The following is a 25,329-nucleotide window of genomic DNA, read 5'->3' on the forward strand; positions in this document are numbered from 1 at the left end:
TCCACAACGACGTGAGCTGCCGACTGCTCTTTCATTTAAACCCTCACTGTTCTCACAGCAATAAATGTATTCACAGGAGGTTGAAGATATGAAGTGCACAGTCTCCGTCTCGCTGTGATGATCCAGCAGGTGCGGTGTGATATAACTCTGCGTTCAGATGATCTGGAGTGGATTTCATTTAAAAGTACAGCTGTCCACTCCCAGTAGCACTCCGTGGCTTTTAATGTGCCTTATACAACATCTCACACCTCGGTGATGTACAGCTTTAGTTTGTTTACTAATCTACAGACGACTGAAGCGTTTTCTGCTAATATAATGTAGCTGCAGCTTCTGCTTTGACCCCTTATACAACATTAATTTGTTTTCTGATTGCTACTATTAGAAAGCCCATTTCATAACATATTACTGCTGAGCAAGCCTCTTGTGTCTGAAGTGTTTACACAAACATCTCTCAGACTGGTCTGTTAACAGTCAGTCTGAGCATTGGACCAAATATAGGATATTGAATTTTCAGCTTCTCTTTGGTTTAGTCATCATTAAAAACACAGCATAAACTCTTGGTTTTTGTCATTTTGTATTCAAACTTGGCTAGATTTTCCTGGCCTCAATGTTGTTCTGTTTAGTTTCTTTTTGTTTGTTTTTTAAAGACTCAAATGTTATATTGGGAGACATGTCAGGGATGTTAAAGGTACCGCTAACCAGCTTTAGTAGAAAACCTGGAAACTACTTTTTTTTTTTTATTAACAACACTTTGATTCAAAGTGAATGTGGTAGTAGTTTCTATATACCAACTATGTTTAAGCACCCCTAGTGTAAAAAGCCTTTTAAGTAAATACATTTTTCATTGCCACTATATCATCTCACATGAAAAAAGTAGAAAAATACAGTTTTTAGCTCTAGTATATTTATTCAGTGGTGGCAACAATAGATTATCAGAAACATCCATTCGTTGCCTATGCCCGCTTTTCCTTGCAGGTTTTCTCCTGGAGTGTTTGAGAGACGAGGAACATCCAGGTTTATCACAATTACCATAAAATACACATAAATGAAGCATATTTATTTCGTTTATGCTTTACTTTTATTAATTGATCAAAGTGTCTGTCTCTAAATATAATGTCACAGTGGGAAATTTATATAAGGGTCGCTTTTTAAGTGATGACCTTAGAAAATGTTGGTAAAACGTAGTTAAAGGTTTAATTTAGAAACACTGCTGTTCCGAAAAGTGGAGTGTGGGAGTGAGAAGGAGTTTCTTAAAGAGACAGAGACCCAATTTTAGGGCGCTAAATTGTGAAGTCAAATTTCTTTTAGGTCTTGTTTGATATATAGAGCATTTTTATAACACTGAAGGTAACAGTTACTTTGTTGTGTTATATAATGGAACTATATGCCTGGAAAACACATGAACAAGTGAAACTTTCATAAACTAAGCACAGCGAGGGAGCAAGTTCATTTCAGTGAGGAATTAGTTAAGGGTAGTAAAAGAGAATAATCTCTAACATTCACTATTAGAAAACTGAAGTATGTTATTCAGCTTTACTCCAAAAGAAAATGAATTTCATGTCTTTTTATGCAATTTAACAAAAGTGCCAATAACTGTGGGTATGTCAGTAATACGTCAAGATTGCTGATTTCTTTAGAGAATAAAAGTAAATCTAGAATAAAATTAGTCTAGGCATTGAGGAAGGTTTTCTGGTTTAAGTTCGGTGAGGTCCTCAAACAAAGGAACAAAATGCCAATCAGTGCTTCTCTGTTGGTTTTCAGTAATGCAACACTCTAAAAATCTAGTGGATTATTCTAGATTATGGTGGAGGAGGTTATCCAGTGCATCATTCATGCAGGCGGCGTCCCTGCATGTATGCATCAACTGAAGAAATTAGTTAAACTCCTGATTATCTCCTGATTTTACTGCAAACCGTGACAATATCCAACAATCTCCTATGCGAGAAATCTCACACTCCAAATTAAAAAAAGGACAAAACATTTTTTCCACCAACTTTATTATACAAATTCTTTGTCACTGTCGTATCCAAGGGAATCAATGCATTCAACAATAACAAAAAAGGGTTTTGTATTTAAATCTATCAGCATGAAAATAAATCCATAAATTTCCTTTACTGAACACTCTCCCTGTCCGCTTCAGGTGGCTTTTATGCATCTTCCCTTCTAAATGAATTCATCATGGTAAAAATGCACACCATATTCATTCATTTCTCTCCAAATAAAACAAGCTTCTCAGTGTACCTGCTTGCGAATTACTTCTCCTTTATGATAAAAAGAAATAACCCCTATATAGGAGGATGCTATGAGAATAAAAAGACAACAAAATGTTATGAGTTTGGCACTGTACAGTTCATTAAATACTAACACGTAAGGTTGTTTTTTTTGTATCCTCAAATTAATGTTGAAGAGATCACTCAAAATATTCTGATTGTACTAGCTATACAAAATACAATACTTCCACAAATTAGATTAACCATTTATAAAAACTGTGATGAGTATTAAATGGATATGGCTTGTGAGTTATTACAGACTTTGCTACAGACCTTTTTGTGGCTCTATTTAAAAAAAAAAATCGAATACAACTTCTACGTTGTCTGTCCTATTTCCCTGAAAAAAGACACTGCACTTCAAAGCGTTCGAGTTTCTGTTCAGACCTCTAGCTCCTCTGTAATCAACATTCATCTGAACATACAAACATTATGGCATCGTAGGGTTTTGTGCGCACAGCCTGCCATAAGTTAGCCGGTCAGGCTGCTGCAGAAGAAACTCTCTCGCCGCACGTCTAGCTAGAAGGCTGCAGAATTTTTAGAAACGTGTTTTTTTTTTTTTTTTGTACCCGAGTGGTAAACCTTAAGTAATCACTTGAGACAAAGAAGTCATAAGGCTGATGTCTAGGCACGGTACATACAGCTGGAGGGTTGGCCATTCGAAGCATTGACGACCCTTTAGAAATGCCAGGCATGCTTTTTGTCAATGCCTCTCAATGAAATGGAGCTGGCATGCATCGAGGTTTGGAGTCTTCTCAAAATCTTAATGACCAGAAAAAATAAAAAATAAAACAAAACAACTAGTCATGAAAATGTAAAGTCATCTAAAAACAATAAACACTTAAAATCCCACCAAGTAAAAGAACGTCACATATCATAAGATAATTGTTAATAATAACCATAACAGTTATAATAATTATTAATAATAACACTCCATCAAATTTATAACAACTACATTTAGCACTGTGTATAGGAAGATTGTCCAAATGGAGTCGTGTGTTTTTGCTCTTCAGCGTTTCGCCTCGTTCTATCCTCTGGCCGAAACGTTGCTTCCGTCACCCGCACCTCTGATTTCACTCGATAAAAACAGAAGTAAAAATAAGGAACAAAAATAAACCCTCTCTCAATGCAGTACCCTCTTCCATGGATGAGTCGCGCTCTGATCGGCCGAGCTCGTGCAGAATGTAAACCTTGAGGACACGACACGGCGCGTGCTCGTGTCTGGTGCAAATATCAGGGGACTTGGTTTGTGCAAAGTTTTGTCTCTGTGTTTCTCTTGGAACTGTGCTTAAATTGCTCGTTTTATTTTTTTGTAGTTTTTTTGTTTTGTTCGTACACATTGATACTTGATACATCATGACAATATCAACACAAAATCGATAGAAAGAGAGAGCATTTTATATGGACCACAGATATCACATACTACAGTATATAGGATAGGATAGCCCTTAGTATTGATAAGCGTTGTTATTGATGATTTTTTTTCTACTTTTTTTATATATATTTTTTTTCTAACTCATACTGGCTGAAGTGCATTATGATACAGCAAGTTCCTTGTCTTGAAGATGTGAAGGGCTTCCCAACCGTCCGAGTCTCTCACCCCCACTCCGGACTCTAAGGATGTTTTTCTCACCGGCTCGCTCCAAAGACAATCCTTTGACTGTACAAAACATCACTGGCTTGTATCATTTGTGGTAATAACTAAGTGGTGATTGTCAGACCAGCTTCCAGGATTAATACTTCCTTTGTATCTCCAAAAAGATGGCTTTGAAGGACAGTTGTGTAAGTGCATCCTCTTTGTGCTCTTTGTATGCAAACGTATTACACAGCAAGTCGCCTCTCTGGAGGAAAACTGAACACATGCTTCTTCTTTTTGGGTAATATTAAAACAGATGGTTCGGTATTATTTGGTAGGGCCTGATCTGTGAATGGAAACAGCAGGGGAAAACGACAGCCCCCGAAAAATGACCCTGTATCATTTTTGAATATCGGCTTTCTTGTAGGGTCGCTGTGGTCAGAGTTTGTGTTCCTCTGATGATTTAAAATCTAAGGTCACATGGAAAATTAGGCAACCCAGGTGTCGGATTGTTAATTTTGGGTCCGTCCTCGGTTTGAAATTCAGGCGAGGAGACCTGCTGGAAAACAGCCTTGTCCACCAAATTAGGAAGCAAAAAGCGCAGTTCAGTCTCCTTGTGTCAGGATGAGGTTTTGTTCTGCAGAATGTAAAATATCCAAAATGTTTCACCATGCAGGCACAATGGTCTTTGAGACTGATCTGGTTTCCTCAGCCTAACACGTTGACATCAGTCCAGGCAGCTGGCTCTCTCCTCTGAAGTCCTCTGTTTCCTTAAACCAAGTTTTTAATGTCTCATTCTTTATATCTAATATGGCTCCTGAGTACTTCTTGAAAAACACACACATATACACACACCTACATATATATATATATGTATATATACATATATATATGTAGGCGTGTGGGGGTGTGTGTGTGTGTGTGTGCGTGTATGTATATATTTAAATATAGATATAGAAAAACTAAATCATGAACTATTCCTCTATTGGTTTTGTTTCACCAGTCCTTCTACGAGTAATGGCACTGCTGTATATGGCGATATGGCAAAAATCGGTTAGAAAATATGGCTGATGTAGGCTATCACAAAGGTGTCCCCACCTAAACTTTTAGTTTTACAGGTAGTCATATTCAAGCTAATCTGATTAAAGAGAAAACTAATTTGAATAGCCTAAACACGTTACTGTTACTACTGAATACTTCTAGTTTTATTTGTAGTTGTATCTAATAGTTAAATTCAGAAGGGTGATCTATTCCCCTACGTCTAAGGGATTTTTACCTTACACCGTCACCTCGTTCTTACTCCCCGTCCTGATCCCCTGACTGCCTCCTGCGCTTCCTGCAGACCCACCACCGCCGCTGCCGCCTCCTCCTCCTGGTATGAAATGTAGCTGCTCGATGGTGTTCTGCCTTTTCGCTGCGAAAGCCATCCTCCTGGCGCTGTGGCCCCCCAGCGTTCCCGTTCCCATGACGACCCCGGCTCCGGGCACCTCCCCCGACCAGCCCACGCCCCCGCTCACGTGACTCGTCATGCCCGTGCTCCTCTCCTGCTCCCGGCCAGACGTGGGGTGAGAGTTCATCTTGATCATGTGGTGCCGGTCGAGGGAAGGCGTGGCGCACACATTCTGCTGGGACTGGGCCTTCTGCTGCCGCGGCAGCGTGGGGACGATGCCGGTTCCTGTGTGGGCATAGGGATCCACCACTCCCATCCCGCTGACCCCCATCCTGTCCTCCAAGTGGTCCGGGGACATGAGCATCCTCTCCTGCCTCTCCTGTATCTCCTGCCTGTCCTTCGTCTTCCTGGTCAGGGTTTGCATGTTGGTGTTCTTGTTGGAGGCCGCCATGGCTTTGTGGTACTGGTGTTGCTGGTTCTTGGACATCCGAGACAGCGTCCCGGTGTTGCCGGGGACGTCGCCCATGTTGAGCAGCTGATCGGAGGACTTCACTTTCCTCGGAGGCTTGGACAGAGTGTCGTAGTTGGGATTGTACTGGGGCTCAGGAGGGTCCAGAGGGTAAGGATTGGGAGTGGGAGAGGCAGGCATGCCAGAGGGGGGCGGCGGGATCCAGGGACGGATGGCATGTCTGGGGAGGGTTCCTCTCCCACTGAGGGTGTAATCCCCACCCCAGTGGAGGTGGTGCTGGGAGGACTGGAGGGCCGGCTGAGCCGTGTGGGGTCGGCGCTTGGTGGTGCAGTAACCAGACGAGTACTCATCGAGTCCTTTCTCTGATAGCCAAAACAATACGTACATTAAAAGATGTGAATTAATCATTTGTAGCAAAGGATAAGTCTACAGATAAAAACACTACAATCGCCAACGTTAGAATCTTGTCAATTCATGTTGGCAGATGATCTCAATACAACCCTGAAAAGCAAATTAGGCAAATCTTTGAAACTTTAAATGTGCAAAACTGGTAGAAATAACCACATAATACTTGCAGCTGTAACTGCACAAAGTTGTTTCTACAAAGCAATTACAATAACCCCTTCAGTGAGTTGTACATCAGAGTATTAGGCTATGAGAATTTGTTTAATTGCAAGAAAATAGTTATAGTAGTAGTAACTTTAGCAAAAAAAGTCTTAAAATTATGAGAAAAAAATGTTTAATGAGGATAAAGGTTCAATAAAGTTATCAAGATATGACATGAGCATCTCAGTTTGAGTAGCCCCTTTCTTGAAATACACACAGTTGTTTGAATGATTGTTGCAAAATCAGCTACTGATAATAATTTGATGCTGATGTGTTAAAAGTATTTCTGACAAGTCATAAGTAATATCTGTAAAACCTGTACCAAAGAATAACTTCACAAGATGCTCAACATTCCTCATTTTATTCATTTTTTGTTATTTTTCGTGTAGTTCTCATAAAATAACTAGCTCCTTCTAATTTTACGACTGCATTCTTGCAACATTATAAGCAAGATGGCGACCCTGGGCGTGCTGACATCACTCTGACGTCATTAGTGGAAAAATAATCCACATTTTCCAAAAATTAAATCTTCAAAAACCAAAAATTTGATTACTCGATTGGTTGTAATGTGACCTAACGTAGAAAAGGTCAAGGGGTGCAAATACTTTTGCTCCACTGCAAAAACAAGACCACACAACGATGCATTCTGCTCCAACAGTGTCGCCATGCTGAAGCGGTTATGAAACATCTGCAGGAGCAGCACTGTAAGGGGGGTAAGAAGGCGTCTCATTTGTGGGAGATGGCAACACTCACCGAGGCGTTTGAGTGAGGAGTATCTGTTGAGCTCGGGCTTGGTGGCACTTTCGTAGGAGGGCGGCAGCTGGGCCAGGTTGTGCAGGGAGTGGTGGAAGGACGGCTGGGATTTGGTGTTGTTGTGTTTGCTGGGAAGCAGGGTGCCTCCAGCTGCCAGCTGAGCATTGTTCATCCGAGGGGTGCGTTCTACAAAAACCACAGGGAGAAAACGACTGTGTGTTAAATGAGATTTGCTCCTCTGGCGCTGCGTTTTCGCAGGGTGTGAATCCTCCAACATTCACTAGGAAAAAGGGAGACTGGTTTCCAACTTGCTTTCAGCACAGACACAAGCAAACCGGAGCTGTGATAATCATTATTATTGTTCGGCTGAATGAGCCTACATCTGAGCTTAAAATGTAGGTGAATGAAGTAAATGAAGAATCTGGGTGATTGGATGTGATTTACATGGAAGCCATGATGTGAGCAGCTGCCTTACCGATAGTCGCAGTGTGTTTGGGGCTGGAGCCTGATGGGTGGATGAAATTGTGCTGCAGATTGCCCACTGTAAGTCAGAGAAAAATAAGGTAATCAGCTCACAAAATGGATGTCAGGCAGTTTGAAGATGAATGCCGGTTTAGCAAAAACAATGAGGCCCGCGCAGGAAAACCTCCTGATGCATGTTCATTTAGCAGTTTTTAAGCCAGAGTAAGTTGTTTCTGCAACCATTCTTAAGCACAACACCACAGGGGATTTTTGTGTCCTATCTAATCATGGAGAAATCTCAGTGGTGGGGCGCAGGGGAGAAAAATACACAGATGAGCCCCCTCTGCATATGAAAGATGCTGTTACAAAAGCACTCTCTAATTCTGCAAGAAGCCCTCACATCTGTTGTCCTTGCTGGGCACTCCCGGGGCGTAGAGATTTTTCGGAGCTCTTCCCAGCGTCCCCTGTCCGTCCGCTACGGTCAGAGCCACGCTGTTGTTTCTTTCATCCTGCTGGACCGGACTCGACTGGTGTCGCAACATGTCAACCAGGGCTCTGGTGGGAAACAAGAGACGGGGGGGATCGGCCACAGATCACCAAGTGTGCTCTTCACACTAACAATAATTCAGCATTCAAATCGCCAGAGAGCAGTTTTAATGATTTTTGATGTAATTAATTGTAGGCAGGAAAATAATGTCAGTTTGATGAAGAGACAAGAGCTTTTGCAGTGCATTTCAAAATGACCTACAGCAACTGTGCACATAATACATCTAAGAGACAAACAAACACTCGATGTAGCTCAATAGCGGTCATCATCCAGTGCTGTTTGCAAAGATAGACAACAGTGTCCTCTTAAAAAAAGACAAAAACAAATATTCTGACTGGTTTGAGGCTACAGTTGCATTAGGGCTGGACAATAAATCAATGACAACATATACTGTGATAGCACATGATCAATAGCAATAGCTAATATGTCTGATAGAATGTTCAACATTCAATTTGTAGAATATTCACTAAACTCTGATCCAGAACCGTACAGCATTATGGGGGATGTAGGCAGAGGAAAGGCTTTGGCCGCTCAACCTCGGCAAGCTAACCAAAGTTAGTGGTATCAACTAACTCTCTCTTTGGTTACCTAGCAACTCGCTCATTCTTTGGTTACCTAGCAACAGTTCAAGGTTCCACCACCAGGCCTCATAACTGCTAAAAAATAAAAACCAACGGCGTAGAATGAAAACTGTTGACAAAACAGTAAATGTCACGTCACCAGTTTGGCAGAATGTCAGACATTTTAAACAAAAAACAAGTCAATAATTATTTACATCGACTGATATGATACTCTTATGTTGTGATACGTTTTTCAGCCATATTGTTCAGCCCTAGGTTGCATATTAGGAACACATGAGACATGAGAGTCTCATTTGTAATTAATCCCCATTTTTAATCACTCAGTCATCATTATGCTCCCTGAGTTTACCATCTGGGTCACCATTAAAAAGGCAGTAAAAATCCACCCAATTCCCCAAATAAATTAATTATTGTTCATGGCACTTGAAATATGATATTTAGGGCTGTCATAAGAGCACATTTTGCTTGGCGATAAGTTGCCCCAGTAATTATTGAGATAAAAAAAAATAATTGTTCTTTGACCATTTTCAAGTAATACTGCCCTCTCAAAAACCAATAATTGTAAATTTTGTAAAAAGATATTAATACTGGAACTGGAAGACATTTTGAATATCCAAAATAAAACACGACAACCAAAAACAACAAATAAAACAAAAATAAAAACACACACAACAGAAACCACAAATAAAATGGAGTATGATCTCTCTGTAAACAAAATTGCCCTTGAAAAATGATTAATCACCAAAATACAACTCATTGAGCTTGTTTTAATTTATCATGTGATTAATTGATTAATTGGTTATTGTGACAGGCTTGATTAAAGCCTAGAAATATTAACTGCAATATTTCTAGGCTATAGATTCAACTTACAATTTAATACGTCATCCACAAAACCATCACACTGTTCCTCCTAAACACCTTTTAAAAGAAAGGCAAGATAATGTGTCAATGTGACTTGTTACTGCACACTGCTGGTCAGCTGCCTGAAAAAAAGGCTTCTACACCTTTTCCTTGCGGAGAAGAAAGATAATTTCAGCTGATTGTAAATACGTACGGTTTCTCGTTTAAAACTAGAGTTGGTAAGCTAAGACTAGCATGTCCACTACAGAACTAACTAGAGGCTGGCTACCTTAGCAGATAGCTCCACTAGTTAAGCAGCTAATGCTAGTTCATTGGAGTCCAAGTGTTACTTTATGCTGAAACAGTTTAATACTCAGGATAAACACTTTTACTTGAACTACTTTTAATTTAGAAGTAGTTTAAATAATTTCCTTTCACTAGATTAAAGTAATAATCTAAACTGTTAACTGCTACTATATTCTATTTTCATAGTGATTGGAAAAAATAAATAAAAATACATCAATTCTATACATTTGTTTTACATATTAAATCAAAAACTATATATTTTTTAACATTCATATATTAAACATAACAATTATTTTAAAATCACATATTTACTATTTTAAATAAAGAAAAAGCATATTTGTCACATTTATGTTATCAAATTAAACTTATAGGAATTAAAATACAATAAATTCATTATTAAAGATATCCTAAAAGGTTTTAGATTTATATAAATACAGTAATTCAATAGATAACATTATCATCATGATCAGTATGTTCTAATATCTTTGTAGTAGTAGGAATAATTGCTAGTTTCCATTTTAAATAAATAAATTATGTTATACATTTTTCTTTAAAATGTTTCTAAAAAATACCCTGATGCTATGAATTCATGCTGTTTTTACTTACTGAGAATCTCATAGCCAACTTGGAGCAACCAGGAGTTTTACTGAAGCTACATAAACAAGGTCAACTATATGTAGTGTGACAATTAACAGCATTATTCTACACGACCTGAAGACACGTTTTCAGCTAAAATGATGAAATGTAAGGATGTGGAAGCCTTACCTGGGCATATTCAGGTCTCTCTGGTTGGCCTCCTGTTGGACCTTGTTGAAACACACCTTGATACCCACAGCGACAGCCACCATGAACACAACAACGCCACCGATGACAAATCCCGTGTTGTGGCTCTGCTGCTTCAGCGGATCGTAGTCCGGGTCGGGACCCACCTCCTCTGGGATCATCATGGCCTCTGTCTGTGGCTTGGCCCAGTCTGGAGAGTTGTAGTTTGTACAGAGGTCCTGCACCAGCTTGCGGCTTTGGTCTGGACAGCAGAAGCGGTAGTGGCATGTTCCGCAGCAGTAGATGTAGGAGTCCTTGGAGCAGTTGAAAGAATTGTCAAAGTGTCCCATCACATCGTAGTAACCCCAACAAACATCTGTCCATCCATCCATGATGCGAGGTGGGATGTGGGCTGCTCCAAAATGGTCTCCTAGACCTTCAGAAGAGGTCGCATTCTTCGGAAAAGTCACCTGGGCCAGGGGCTTGGGAAGCGGCTCCAGAACTCTCTCTGAGGTGTCTGGAGGTTCCTCGGGGGCTTTAGGTTTGCTTCGGAGAGCCGCTGGCCTGGCATTGGCCTGGAGGGCAAGGAGCAGGAGAGAGGAGCTGGAATCGGCGTCCGGCTGCTCGGTGAACGGCCTCCTTGAGCGGTCTACATGCTGAGGAGGAGGGGACGAAGAGGGCTCCACTGCACGGGTAAGAGGGGCAGCGAAAAGGGAAAGCAGGGAGACGGCGAGGACTCGGAGATAGGTGGTGGGCGTCATTTTTACATGACTAAGACACCTATTTTCTGTTGTTGAGTCAATGTAGTTACAAAGCTTTATCCGCTTTTCCAGCTTAACCCACTAAAACGCCATGTGAAGAATTTAATGTACAGCCTTCTGGATATCAAAGATGTATCACGGATTTCATTCAGGTATGCTAAATAATATCATTTTTAAAAGAAAAAGCCTACTTCCGTCAATTTATGAGTGCATTAGTGTGTGTGTGTTAGTATTTAATGGTAATGGTAATAAAATTGTTTTTATTGCGTCTTATGAAGGGCCCCGAAAGCATACTAGCTTTGTTCTCATCTCTCTTAAAAATACCCTGTTGGATACGGTTTCAATTCCTGGCCCCAATAGTCCTTTATGAGTTCCAAATTGATTCAATAAAACAAGACACTCCTGTACATTCGTCTGCTGACTCTGGCACTTGAGAAATGGTTCACAGGGAGTGTTTTGTCTGTTCTATTCATCTTCCGCTAACTAGTTCAATCTGGCACTTTCTACATTCAAGACCTAATTAATTTGTAGGCAGCTATTACTATCAGAAGAAATGTATGAGAATAATGCTCTAACCAATTTGGGGATTTTATGCCCATCAAACAATGTGGATCAATATTGTCCATTAATGCAGACTCATTTCGGAGGACTCCATCGGGATCAGTTTGGTCAGCGCTCGCCTGGCACAAGCCGTTACTGTGACTGGACTGTGGGTGATAATGAGGAAGGCTCTGCTTATGTGCTAGAAGGCGGAAAAAATTACAAGCACACATGAAGCAGAAGAATGACTGCCGGCCTTTTAAAACGTGCAGCAACAAGAGCTAAATGCCATGGTTTTCAGGCAGATTTTTATGAAAAAAAGAAGTCACCCTTGTCACTCAGCTGTATCCTTAAATAGATATGAGATGAATGGCACATTGCTTTTGCATGTGACATGTCAGTCGGAGCAGAATTATTCCTGATTTATCTCCAGGGGGTTCAGAGAATATCACTTTTGTTGAGAGATATGTAAATGTGTGAAGTTATTGTACTGGAGGTGTTGGCAATAATAGACAGAGGCAGATCTGTCTCCCACAGAAATTATAATTATATGTAATTATCAAAACGTCCCTATCTGTAGCAGAGAATGTAGGCACAGATGGGGGAGACAGAATGCTGAAATCACCGAAGGCTCCACTTGTTTCATTTACATGCTCCTCTAACCTTCTTAGGAGGGTTTGGGTGTGAAATAAAAAGAGTCCCACAAAGTAGCAGTTTGTCCACTGACTATTATTCCAAGGGGGGTGTTTCTCTTCTTGTTGTCTTTAAAAAGCTTGATGGCCAAAACGCTCTCCAGGTTAACAGGTCGACAATCAGATCTGCAACATGTAACAGAACAAAAAATTAACAGATGTCTTGCAAATGTTGTGGCTTAGGAAGAGCAAACGCACATCACATATGTTTAAATTTGTTGGATTTTTACGTATCTGAAAACAAGGACATCATATGTAACCTGAGCCTCGGGTTAGACATGGTCAAACAAGTTCAAGTTAACAGTAAGTTTTAAAAGAATAGATCAGATTTTAAAGTTATTATCTGGAGTTGAAAGATTTCCTACCAAATAAATCAGTGATGGAAGGCAAACAGCTACTCAGACGGGCTCATCATTTAGCCAATTTAAACAAATTAAAGCCACTCAAACTGAAAATCATTTAATCTATAAGACTCAAAGTTATATCAGCAGAGTTTAAATACCTACACTTTACTAAGATACCATGAAGTTTACACTTAGTCAACGTTTCTTTAGCCAAAAAAACGTCTGTGTTACTAAAAGCAAATCATGTAGATAAACAGACGGCCTCTCGAGTTACGTGTCTTCTTCTTCTCGATTTTTTTTTTTTTTTTTATTTATTGGCGGTTAGCAAGAAACGTTAGATGTGCATTACTGCCAGCTACTGGTTCTTGAAGATTTAATGAAATTTTAGTGACTTAAATAAAGATATAAATTAAAATATAAACACTACATTAGTGGATATTACATTTCGACACTTTAGCATATTTTTGTTGCTGATTTATAAGTCAAATCAGCTATGCTAAAGGTAGGTTGATAGTGATGGTTGCATAAATCCTCACAACAGCGGTAGTGTACAGGCAGTCTGATGGACCTCCAATTTTTGCAAATATAGATACGAAATACAACTTAAAATCAAAAATATCCATATCTGTGGAATACAACACTATGCCAAAGGAACGAGATTGTTTTCAGCAAGGCACTGTCTGTATATTCCCACGCTAAAGCTAATCAATCCACACTTATCCTGCATTCCAGTTGTACTCAGAACTGGAAAATTCTGACTTCCCCGTCGTAAAAATCAACTGGAACACCCTCTAAATTCAGATTTCCCACTGGGAGCAACTTTGATTATTCACAGTTACAACTTGTAAAGTGGACTTCACTTTTCAATATGGCCGCTCCTGGCATCAACAGTGGTAAGATGTGTGCATCTAAAACCAGCGTGACACAAAGTGCCCGCAATTCTAAGCTGAACAAATTAAAAGTGGTGTTTGCTTATGTAAGGTTTAAATTGATGGTTGAAAGAGCTATTAAAAACAATGTTTATGGGTGTCACCATGTTGAAATTAAAACTAACTGGAACGCTGTTGCTTTCCTATCATTGTGAAGCAGAATTCACCAAGTGTTGGATTGTTACCCACTAATAGGGAACGTGAGATCCGAACTCCGACTTCCCAGGTAACTAGAACATAGAAAATTTGCCTCACAATTACACCCACAATGATGATGATGATGCATAGGAATGATAAATCCAGTAGTTTCCGCCTGGATTTAGTTTCACATAGTCACAGATATTGAAGCAGAGCGTTTTGACATAATATTGAAGATATTTTGAATTATTATTCTTACTAGTCAGAATGTAAATGCATATTATCTTAAATTACAATTCAGGATAGTCGAAATGAAATTGTGTCTAGTCAAAATACATTTTTAGATATCAAGTACATAATTATAGTCACACAAAACCAATTTTACAGCCTGTCATGGTAGCCTGACCATTGCTGCTCTTTTCCACTCGATTCTAATCTCGCTTCACTGCTCCGTCTGGGCTTTCTCCCATTAAAGGGAATTTCTCTAGCAGAATTTCAACCTGGCGAATCAGCGAACAGAAGGAGAAGCTGTGAACAATAACGTTTTTCTGCTCTGTTTTAGAATCATAGTCTGCCTGTAGTTTCAGCAACGGCAGTGGAGGAAGTGAACAAAGCCATTCAGTCCATGTTGGCCATGTTTCAAAACATTGAATTTGCATTAACAGCTGTCTTTTTCAGCTCAGTACTTCCCTGTTCACGGTGGAGGATGGTTGTTTACAGCACATCCAATTTCTGGTAAGCTTCATAGCATTGAACTAGCGCATTACAAATGTCACGGCCAAATGTTAGCCTTGGCCGTGGCAAGGCTAACGACTGGGTAAAATTTTAAACTTCAATAGACTTTACTCTTCCAACAAGCGATCCTTTTAAAATAGCTGAGAGTTCAGACCCTTTGTGCAAAGCAAATAGCGTAGAACAAGGTGTTCATTTTTACCAGTCTACAGATGTTGTTCAACTGAGAAAACAAGAACTTATAAACAGTCTTTAGTGAAATAAACATTTTCAGCTTGAGTTGTTTCATATTGGTAAAATAACTAAAACAGGGTAATAGCTGTTAGCCATCCACCTCTGAGGATTTCTTCACATTTTGACAAACACATCGCAACTTGATGTCTTTCTACTGCAACTAAGGAAGCTGTTCCTGATCATTAAAAAAAATCTGAACCATTAGTTTAAAGGGCACGATATGCTTTGTTTTCAGTTCAGTGACATGGGTCAAACTGCCACATACAGGCCTCAAATTGCAACTTTGACGTTTGGGATCGGTACTTAGGTATGTTAGGTATGAATGAAAACATTTTAGCAATAAAGGAAATTTTAGCAATAAAAAACAGAGAGACTAACTATCAATCTACTGTGACTTGCAGGCATTAAAGAAACTTGTGTGGGTAGTTGACCGAAAGCACAGTTTGCCCAGAGGGCCACAACCTCGTGATTCCTGCCCTGCACACCTTTGTCAACCCTTGAGTGTGCTTAATTTTTGGGGCGATGTACATGTCGTGAATTGTAGGAGAGTGCGGATTGCATATTAGTGTGCTTGTTTGGTTTGCAGGAAGGAACACTGAATCTCCTGAAAAAGCCAGTGATGGAAAAGAGTCCAGAGGGATAAATGCAGGGTAAGGATTTAAACAAGCAAAGAGATTGTGGCGAGCGGGAAGAGCCAGAGGTATAGATGCAGAGACGACCATGAGTGGGAGGGCGGTGTGTGGGTGGCACAGAATCAAGTACATTTCTCCCAGCACTTACCAATACAACACGGCACATCACACAAACAGCACCACCAAACAGATCTGCTAATGCAAGTCCACGCCACACGCAAGAAGGAGGAGAGTGGTAATCAGAACTGTACATCGGCTCCTGTTCAAACAATCGAAAGGGTTTGAACCTGAAACTGCATGTGAAGGATACAGTCGGCGTTCTGTAAACCTCCATGTAGTCTCTGCCTCTCTTTTTATTCTTCCTGCTCCTTCCTTCCCCTCTTTCTCCCTCGTTCTGCCTTTCGCTCTCTTTCTCAGATTCTGTGCGTGGGTTGAGGCAGCTAACTCTCTCAGAATAGCAATGCAGCTCTGTCTGTGTGTGAGTGAAGGATGAATTGAAAGGTGGGGGAAAGGAGGCAGAGTCCAATCTACACCTATTAGTAAAAAAAAAAATTAAAAAAGTCAGACTCCAAAGTCACATCTATCTATCTATCTTTTTCTCAAAAGATGATACCCATGTCATGATCACATTGTCGCGGCAACTCCATTTGCGACAGACCATACGTTCAAAGGAAAATGTGCATTTGCAGCTGCACAGATGTTTCTTTCTCAAACTTAATCTTATAAATCTGAATGCACCTCCTCAAGTCTTTCGCTGTGCTATTTTCCAGTGAAGTGACTCAAGCCTTCCTCTGGGTGCTGCAGTAGATGGGAACCAAAGGTTGTAAGGTGCACATACATTCACAGCCTTGAAGATGCACCCCCCCCCCCCCCCCCTCCTCTTCCTCCTCCACTGAGTTTGCACAGCTACAACAGTTGCAAAAACATTTCACGTTTAAATTGCAACACAGCAAAAGGGGCTCCATCCTTTCCACTGCAGGAGAGAGCGTCTGCACGTCTTAGCATACAATGTTCTCAACAGGTGTTTGTTGGGAACGAAACAAAATGGCCACTTTCCCCCATACCCCTCGTTCTCACATAGAGCGCACTGTGATGTCAGTGGGTGAAAACATCCTGAATACAATCACTGTGCATCTGAGAGACGTTTAATTACAGTGACAGCCGCGGATGAGGGACTCTATATCAGTGAATACGTGCTGCGCAACGCCTGTGCATCACCAGGCGATTGAACTGGACACCCCGCTCCTCAGACAGCTCTCCAGCCTTCATTAGGTTAATAAGTTGCAACTTGCACGGACATGACTTGCATGTATTCAGCGCAGGCTAAAAGTGCGGGGGTGTATCCGTGCCGGTGTGTGTGCGTGCATGTGTGTGCGTCTTATGAATGGTTTTTAATATGTTCATAACGCCGCAGTGCTGTCGATTAATGCGCTCAAATGATGTAAAAAGACACACATGGAATAAAAGCAAACATGAAAATGTGAGAGTGTGGCGCAGCTTTTTTCTAAATGCTTTTTCTTGTTCTTTGTATTTTTTATTTTTATTTATTTTTTGACAGCCTAACAGACGCGCACAAACTCACATTTTCGTGCGCATACAAAGACACAGAAAGTACCGAGTCGTTTTCAAAGATGTTAATCGTTAAGTGGTGTTGCAGTAATAAAATGTGCATAATGTCGTGTCTTACCTGTGCGCTGCTCTGGGGTTTGATGCTGTGGAGAGCCTGCGCACTGTACATCTCCGCGCTCCTCTGATGGCAGCCTGTTATCGTGGCAGAAGATGATGAGGACAGATTGAACCGCTGCTGCTAGATGTGCCACTTGTTTTATTTGATTAGATTTTTTGTTTGGTTTTGTTTTGTTCCAAAAGCTCTTCCGATTTCAGGTTTCTTCCCTCTCCAGCAGGCTTGTTAATAATCCAGAGGTAGACAAGAAAAGAAGAGGGGGCAAAAAAAAAAAAACACCGAGATGTTCTCAAACATGTGACAGTTCATCTAAACTCCGGATTGGAAATTTTAGAATAACTATCCAAGGGGGGGGAAAACGCGCAAAAGTGTGAATTTAACTTTCTGAACCTGGAGCTGACTGACTGACGCTGGTTCCTCTGGTATCGGTGCCTAACTAACTGCGCCTGGCCTCACGGAGGTCCGTCAGTGGCGGAGCGCTCTGATTGGTCCGTCAGGCTGAACGCTGATGAGACCCGACTCCAGGCTGCTGGATGCTGACCGTCAGCAGGCCCATTCAACTGGCTCATCTTCATTTAATTAACTCATACTGAACTACGTGACCCTATGACATGAAAACCACTTTTATTTCTAAACTTTTTTTTAAATTTTATTCTTTTAAATCTTTCTTGTTGTTTAAAGAAAAATAAAACAAATCAGATGCACTCCAGCGAGTGGGGGGGGGGGAGGGGTAAAAAATAAAAATAAAATAAAATCTAGATCCAGAGATTGTGTTTGCGCGTTATTTTCTATTGCTTTGCGTGTGTGTGTGCGCACGGCGGAGAGGAAGAAAAGAGACACAGAGAGGCACGGTTGCCACAGCAACTGTGTCATTATGTTGGTGGCAATTATGAAAGCGATGAAAACGGGTGAGGTGCGGGGAGAGGACTGGCGCAAAAGCTTTAACACTGGAGCGTGAACGAAACTGTCAATTAGACTCTGAGTTCCACACCGACCGTTCAGATTGCTTTAAGTGTGGGACGGGAGAGCCTGGAAAACCAGTAAGGGGAAGACTGGTCGGAAATGGCAGTGGGTGAAACTGACTTCGCCATCATCAGATCCTGAGAAAGATGAATGAAAATACCTTTAAAAATATATATGTTTAAAGGAGGGGAGGGGGGCATGTGCACTAATAATTTGCATCAGGCTTGCTGGATGAGTCATGATACTAAAACAAATAGATTATCCAGCCTACAGTATCACTCTTGATTAGAATAATTCCAGAAATAAAAGGTGTGGGCCCCCGGGTTTATCCATGAGGATCCAGAGGAGGTGGATACCAGCTGGTGGAAGAGGTAAGCACTTTCAAAAACCGGAGCTCAGGGGGTTGTATATGGGGGATATGTGGAGCCCCAGGTGCCTAAGAAGGGCCTGATAATTACCTGCATGGTAGGCTGCTATTTCTACACAGGTGGGTGGGCTGCTGCATGTCTGAGGCAGAGGCCGGTGGAGCCCGCAATTATGGTCCAATGACGACGCTCTGCCGGGTGCACTTTCACTGGCTAGTTTGCAGGGGTGGATGCAATTAGTCTTTTCCTCATAATGATTATTCCATCAGAGCAGGAGACCACTCTAAACAAAAACAGAGCGCTAATTTATATTGCCAGACAGTGAAAATATCTCTCTTACACACATTACTTAGGAGGAATGGACCTGTATGATGGGCAGTTATCACAAGATAAAATTGGACACGTTGCTAGTATCATGTCAAACCAGCTGAGCTTAATCCTCATGGCACACAGATACATTTCATAATGTATTTAATTTCCCTTTAGGATCAATAAAGTATTTTTTAATTCAAAATATAAAACAAGCTCTATATTTTTGTCACTCATTTCATAAAGTTACACTTTATTGTAATTTTGATTTACTGATAAAAACATTCAGTGTTTCAGAAATACTACAAAAATATTGGAAACTCAGTGTCACATCAAAATTAATATGCTGTATCCAAGCATATTCAAAGAAAGTGGAGTGGAAGGAAAATATCCACCTGCAACAGAGAACCACAGTCTTGAGAGGAATTTGTAGATTTAGGAATGAAGTCTGGAGTCAGCACATTAAGAACCATAACGCACAGTCGAACCCAAAACACAGGCTACAAACGACGCAGAAGACTCTTCCCTGAGCCAGGAGGAAAAACATCTGGACTGTTGCTTAGTGGCACAAAGTCATCTGTAACTTTTCAAAACCTTGGTGATACACTCAGTTGTTTTACATTGGAACAAAATAAAAACAGCAAACGGGACTCGATTTAATTTTTACTTGTCATATTTCAATGTTTTATTATTTCAAATAATTTAAAATGGACACAAAATATCCAGCCGTCAGCTGACCCCATTAACGGAGTTTCACAAACGTCTTTTCAGAGCATTTTCTCCGGATCTGTGGACCTCACATGCATTTAGAACAGAACAAAATCTGCCTAAGAAACGCTGCCAGTGCTGTGATTGAGGAGGAAACTCGAGCCAACATGGATGCCTTCTGCAGTTTCTGAAAGGAAACTACAGAAGTTTCAGTAGTGGGAAAGAGTAGGTAGCAGATGTTTGCTATACTTCACCGGATGTAAATCAATCTGATTTTTTTTTGTTGTTTGTTTTGCATGTTTTTATAAAAGTTACCAGCTTACCCTGCTCCCTCATGGTGACTGCTCTACATCTTCACGCACAACCACAACACAGCCAAGTGCGGACATGTCAAAGATTTGAAAATACTGGACAGTGAAAATATTCTTTTTCTTTCTTAAAAACAAAAGAAGAAGACGACAGATTTCTTATAATCCAGTGTTAATTCTTCCATACCTTTATCACATATAGACCATGATATGAAAAATACAGGTTACAAAAATTCAGCTCTGCGCAGTAGCATCGTTTCTATCCCAATAGTGAACATGTGTACTTTTAATTTTTTTTTAGCAAATTTTCCATAAAAATCCCTTGAGCTCAATTTGAAAACTTTGTCCTAGTTCAGACTCAATAACAAGGCAGGCTGTGCAGTACACGGTACCACCACAGCAGCAAGAAACACTTTAAAAATACCTGATAAAGTCCAAAACAATAGGAATTATGCGTCAATAATAGACATTAAATGCCATATTTCAGTGATGTAGTTCCGTCAGACTGGCTCAAAGGAAGAATACAGATAACTGGAATTATTCTGCTGAAAATCTGTATCCAGAAGCTTTTCAGTGTCTTCAGGTATGGAAGTAATTAACAAACCTGTACAGCCAATAGGATAAAACAAACTGGAGGCAAAACAGAGGTACAATAGGGAAAGTCTAGTAAGAGTCAGAAAAAAAAGAAAACAACAAAAAATTCGGTCAACACAATTCAATATTTATATTTACACTCACGCTCGCATTCATACGTACAGAAATGTTGCAGAGGTATTAAAGTCGCCTCAGAGCTCGCTTTTTATCTGCTTTCTTTTTCCCTGCTACATTATTGGTGTTACTACTACCGTTGCTATTGCTGCTGGTGGTACTGGCTCCATTAGCTCCATTACCCAGAGCTGCTGGTACTGCTGCCACGCTGGGCTCCGATCTCTTCATAGGGTCACCTGCGTGCTTCTTTGGCTGAGGGCCGTCGTTAGGGTCCTGAGGAGCCCCGGAGGTCCCGCCCGGCCCACCCATCGCATGGATTTCTGTGAGGAGACGGGCGCGGGACTCGTACTCGGCATAATCCTCTAAAAGCAGGCGGCCGGCCTCTTCGTTTAGCGCAGACTCAGGGTTTGGATGGATGAGAAGACACTTGATGGTCTTTTTTTGGAAAAAAACAAAGTAAAAGATTTATAATTATGTCGTAGATCTGTTTCCATTACAAATGTATGCAAGGTCCTCATCTATTTTCTAATGTTGAAAAAGCAATTTCACAATAGCCGTGTTCCCATTAAATAAGAAATTAAAATAGGAGTCACACGCGAACAAGCTTATTCACATGATAAATTTTTAAGATCATGACAGCGAAGGATGCAAATTGAACCTTGTTTTTTTTTTTTCCTTTTTTGTCATGTCACTGTAAATTCATTTCAGGTTCTAAAAAAAGAAAAAAGAAAAAAGTAAACCTTACAAGTAAGACGTGTCGGAGGCCAAGCTCTGCCTTCCAGTCCCTCTTCAGCACATTGACACAGATCTCTCCCTTGTGACCCACGTTTGGGTGAAAAATCTTGGTCAGGAAATACCCCTTGGGTGGAACAGCAGGGAAGTCCTTCCCGAGGACCAGTCGCATTCGGAAAATGCCGCCGGCAAATGGTGTTCCCTCTGTCAGAGTATAAAGAATTCATCCCATGAGCATGTATCTCATTACTGTGTCAAGTCTGTACAAATGTTTTTCCCTCCAAAAAAAATAGGCTCACGAAGCTGCAGCTGAGGGGAAAACAATATCAACCACAAATAATAAATACCTATAATGTTATAGGTTCTGATATCACTTTCTGCATCACAGACTTACAAATAGAGTGATGCAGAATGCTGCGTGAAGGAGTGAAATACCTGATCTGCCTCCTCTTGGTCCAAAGCAACGGGGGAAAGGAAAATAAACGCACAGAGATAACATGGAGGCCACTGACTGTCGTTCATCTATTTAATCTGACTCACACAACACCAATTAAGTACTTACATGATAAAAATAGGAGCAGAGTAATGGTAGTATTATTTTTTTTGTGTGTCTGTGTTGCTCAGACTAACGTCATCGCAACGTTTTTTTGCACAGAATGTTTGCAAAGGAAAACAAAATAAAAAAATCAGTGCAGTGCTAGTTTTTTTGCTACCAAGGCACTTTACCCATAAATAATACTATGTCTGATATTTTCCTGTTCTGCAATAACTGATTGAACTAGATCTTGAAAGCTCCATGTCTGTGTGCATGTTTCTATGAGCCATTATCAAAGCTGATGTATTATACACAATCTGAAAAAGATTATGGCTACCTTAAAAGGGGAAGGGAAGAATTTCAAACAATTAAACAAATAAATGCAAACAGAAAATTCCTATTTCTATGAAGAAGTTACATTCCAAACTTTACCTGGTCCTTCAATAGACGTGTGAAGTTCAGTTATGTCTTCTTCACTGGGATAGATCTTGATGCCCTCTGGGGGGTCTGCAGCCAAAGCGGAAACTTCTTTATAGACCAGCCGCAGAACGTGGGGGGGCAAATTCTCTACATTAGAGTTCTGAAGAGAAAGATTATTAAATCTTTAGCAAACAAGAAGTTGTGTAATAAGGTAAGCCCATTAGAAAGCAAGTAAATACATTTTTAAAATCCCTAAAGAACTTATAACCTTGGTGGGCAAGTGGTAGGGTCAGGCAACGTCGTTTAGATTAAAAATTATTATTACTATTATTTAAATTGGGATTAAGAAGTAAGAACCACCCTTGGGATTAAGAACCACCCTTTGGAATATGCTGCAGATTCATAAAGGTTCAAGTTCAAAATCAAACAGAAAATTAAGGTCAGAGCCATTACAACATATGGCTCTGACCTTAATCTATTTTTATTAAGCTGAAATAAAAAATATTGAAAGTATATGCTGTTGATCGATGAAGTTTTAGATTTAAAAAATATTTAATTTTTTTAGCATTTAGCATATCAATCAACTAAACAAACAGGACAATTTTGATTTATGGACAAATTGATTTGTGCATATGTAGTTAAATGTCCATTAGATAACACAAGCAAAAGCCAATATAATGACTTCTGTCTCTGACATGACAGAAGATCTAACATTTTGTTCCTTAGAGCTTGCAAATTTTGAGTACGAAACACTTGATGCTAAAAAGCAAAAACATTTTTATCAAAACCACTGATCTTAACAGAAATTATTCTCAAAAACACTGATTTTGCCACAGTCTTTCCTAATTAAAAAGTATTTCCATTGACAGTTCACTTGAAAAGACCGTCTTTTTCAAGTGATAATTTATTTCATGCCATATTGAAATAAATTATCAGCAGCATTTCATTACACTCCTTTTCCTTAAGTACTCTTTAGTTAATTTAGTTTGACTACAGAATCTGTTTTACACCTCAATGCATTTTCACTAATCTTGAGCTGGATATAGTTTGGAATCTCTTGTGCCAGCGGTCAAGACAAAGTTTTTTCAAAAGATTAAAATGACTTTATCTGTTTATTTGGCTCTTACCTTTTATGGAAAAACACATTACAATTCCGCATTAAAGGCAAGTTGTCTGTAAAGTATTTTATTGAGCATCTCATAGAGAAAGTTAATTATAGGAAACGGTTAGCATTGCAAACAATAGCTTAGGACAGTTAGTATCAGATCTTAACAGCTGGAAAACTACCAGTTTCTTTGTAAATTCCCTTATTGATTTGACTAAATGAAAAAGTTATCCTATTATTAAAGCACACATTTCAACAAAAAAATTAAATATTCAGGAGAGCCTTCGACGAGTAAATGTCGGATCAAGCTAGCAGCTAGCTGTTAGCAATAGACTCGGTCATCAATCTTACCATCTTCGAGAAGGACGACGAATGTATGGCGTGTGTCAGATATAAAGAAACTTTTCTATTATTTTTTAATAATAAATGTCTCTGATAAAAACTTAAGCCTGCCTCGGACGTTATTGTTTTTCTTTTCTTCTTCTATACGTTGACACAGGAACAAAAATACGTACTACGGTTTAACCTACTGCCGCTGACCAATGATAAGGTTGGTGACGTGATACGTCAGAAAGGCTTAGCCAATCAGGGTGCAGAATTATCGTTTCATCACAGAGGACGGTCCTATCAGCTTCAGAAAGTTAAAATCATGAGTTATACTCTCCACTCATTGGTTCTTTTGAAAATCTTACAAACCCCGATCAATACAGGGTCAGCATCATTTAAACACCAGCATAAGTTAGCGGCGCCCAAAAATCTCCAGTGTGGAGTCTACATACCGTTTAAATTAGGCCAATGATCTTAAAACCAAGCATCAGTATTCTACTTATTTACTTAAAACAGGCAAAATATTTGTTTTTGTTAAATATGTGGCATTCTAAAGTGGTAAACTTGTATTATTCCTTTCACATGGTGTTGTTGTTATTATGCAGTTGACAACGCATTAAATCTTAATTGATTATATTGTATAACTGTATAAGATTTAATGTGTGGCAACTGTTAACAGTAGACGCGATTCTTCAAATTTACCGGGGGCCAGTGTTTCTTTACAGTTCAAATTATTTCTTTGAACTATAAAGAAATGATAATGGGCAAGAATCAAATCACTGATCATACGCCCCAAAAGAGATTTAAACAGGAGCAACAAATGCAAGTGAAGTGGATTAGCAGTGCCTACCAACAACTGATGGTGCCATCAAGGACATGTTACTGTGAATATTGTCTTTGCTGCATGGAAAATGACCTGTCTCACATCACCTGTCTTCAGTCAGAGGTCTCTTCAGATTTGTTGCAAGACTGATTGTTACTGGAGATCCTTCCTGCCCACAATGCAAAATGACTCTGAAGATATTTGAATTAAATGAGTTGCAACAACATTTCATTTTCCTTTGGGATAAATAAAGAATTTTTTTTATTGAAGAATTGGAGAAGTCGGAACTTAAAACTGAAAATTATGTCACTCCTTGCCTAACTTGTTTGAAAATCAATGAGATTAGTTTTAAATGCCCAACCTAACTACTATGATAAATACAAGCTACTAATAAAAAAATGATCAGAAATAGATGTATTCATACATGTAAAGCATGAAGTTAAATTAGATCTAATTATCCTGTTTTAGGTCAGCAATAACTACTAAAAATGTTTATATTTGCTCATTTCCATGAGAGAGAAAGAATATATCACATATTTATTTATTAATGTCTTCAGAATCAGAAGTTATGTAAAATTATTTCTCATTTTGAAGATATTGATAAAAGCTCAAAAAGTGTTAAAAATAGATCAAAAACAAGATTAACAATAACAACAATGATAGTACTAATGTACTGAGCAAGATTGTAACCTAAAATACTGTGCCGTTATTAGAAGAGAAATATTGTATTCATAATCCAAGAGATGTGCAACTGAGAAGGATGATTTTTTTTAAATTACAT

General features: G+C 39.7%; 2 protein-coding genes across 2 annotated transcripts; both read right to left on the reverse strand.

Moving 5' to 3' along the window:
* Positions 1–2,765: 2,765 nt before the first annotated feature.
* On the reverse strand, positions 2,766–17,727 carry shisa7a (shisa family member 7a). Its single transcript, XM_032558571.1, has 6 exons — positions 17,249–17,727; positions 10,563–12,678; positions 7,924–8,078; positions 7,537–7,602; positions 7,062–7,247; positions 2,766–6,064 (listed from the first exon to the last, which is right to left on the reverse strand). The coding sequence occupies exons 2-6, from the start codon at positions 11,318–11,320 to the stop codon at positions 5,121–5,123; spliced, it is 2,109 nt and encodes a 702-aa protein (XP_032414462.1). The 5' UTR covers positions 11,321–12,678; positions 17,249–17,727; the 3' UTR covers positions 2,766–5,120.
* A 1,810-nt stretch (positions 17,728–19,537) lies between these two features.
* ube2s (ubiquitin-conjugating enzyme E2S) lies at positions 19,538–23,943 on the reverse strand. Its single transcript, XM_032559459.1, has 4 exons — positions 23,750–23,943; positions 22,306–22,453; positions 21,352–21,542; positions 19,538–21,041 (listed from the first exon to the last, which is right to left on the reverse strand). The coding sequence occupies exons 1-4, from the start codon at positions 23,750–23,752 to the stop codon at positions 20,673–20,675; spliced, it is 711 nt and encodes a 236-aa protein (XP_032415350.1). The 5' UTR covers positions 23,753–23,943; the 3' UTR covers positions 19,538–20,672.
* Between the last annotated feature and the right edge of the window lie 1,386 nt (positions 23,944–25,329).

The sequence above is a fragment of the Xiphophorus hellerii genome, chromosome 3 (genome assembly GCF_003331165.1).
Source record: "Xiphophorus hellerii strain 12219 chromosome 3, Xiphophorus_hellerii-4.1, whole genome shotgun sequence".
Classification (NCBI taxonomy): domain Eukaryota; kingdom Metazoa; phylum Chordata; class Actinopteri; order Cyprinodontiformes; family Poeciliidae; genus Xiphophorus; species Xiphophorus hellerii.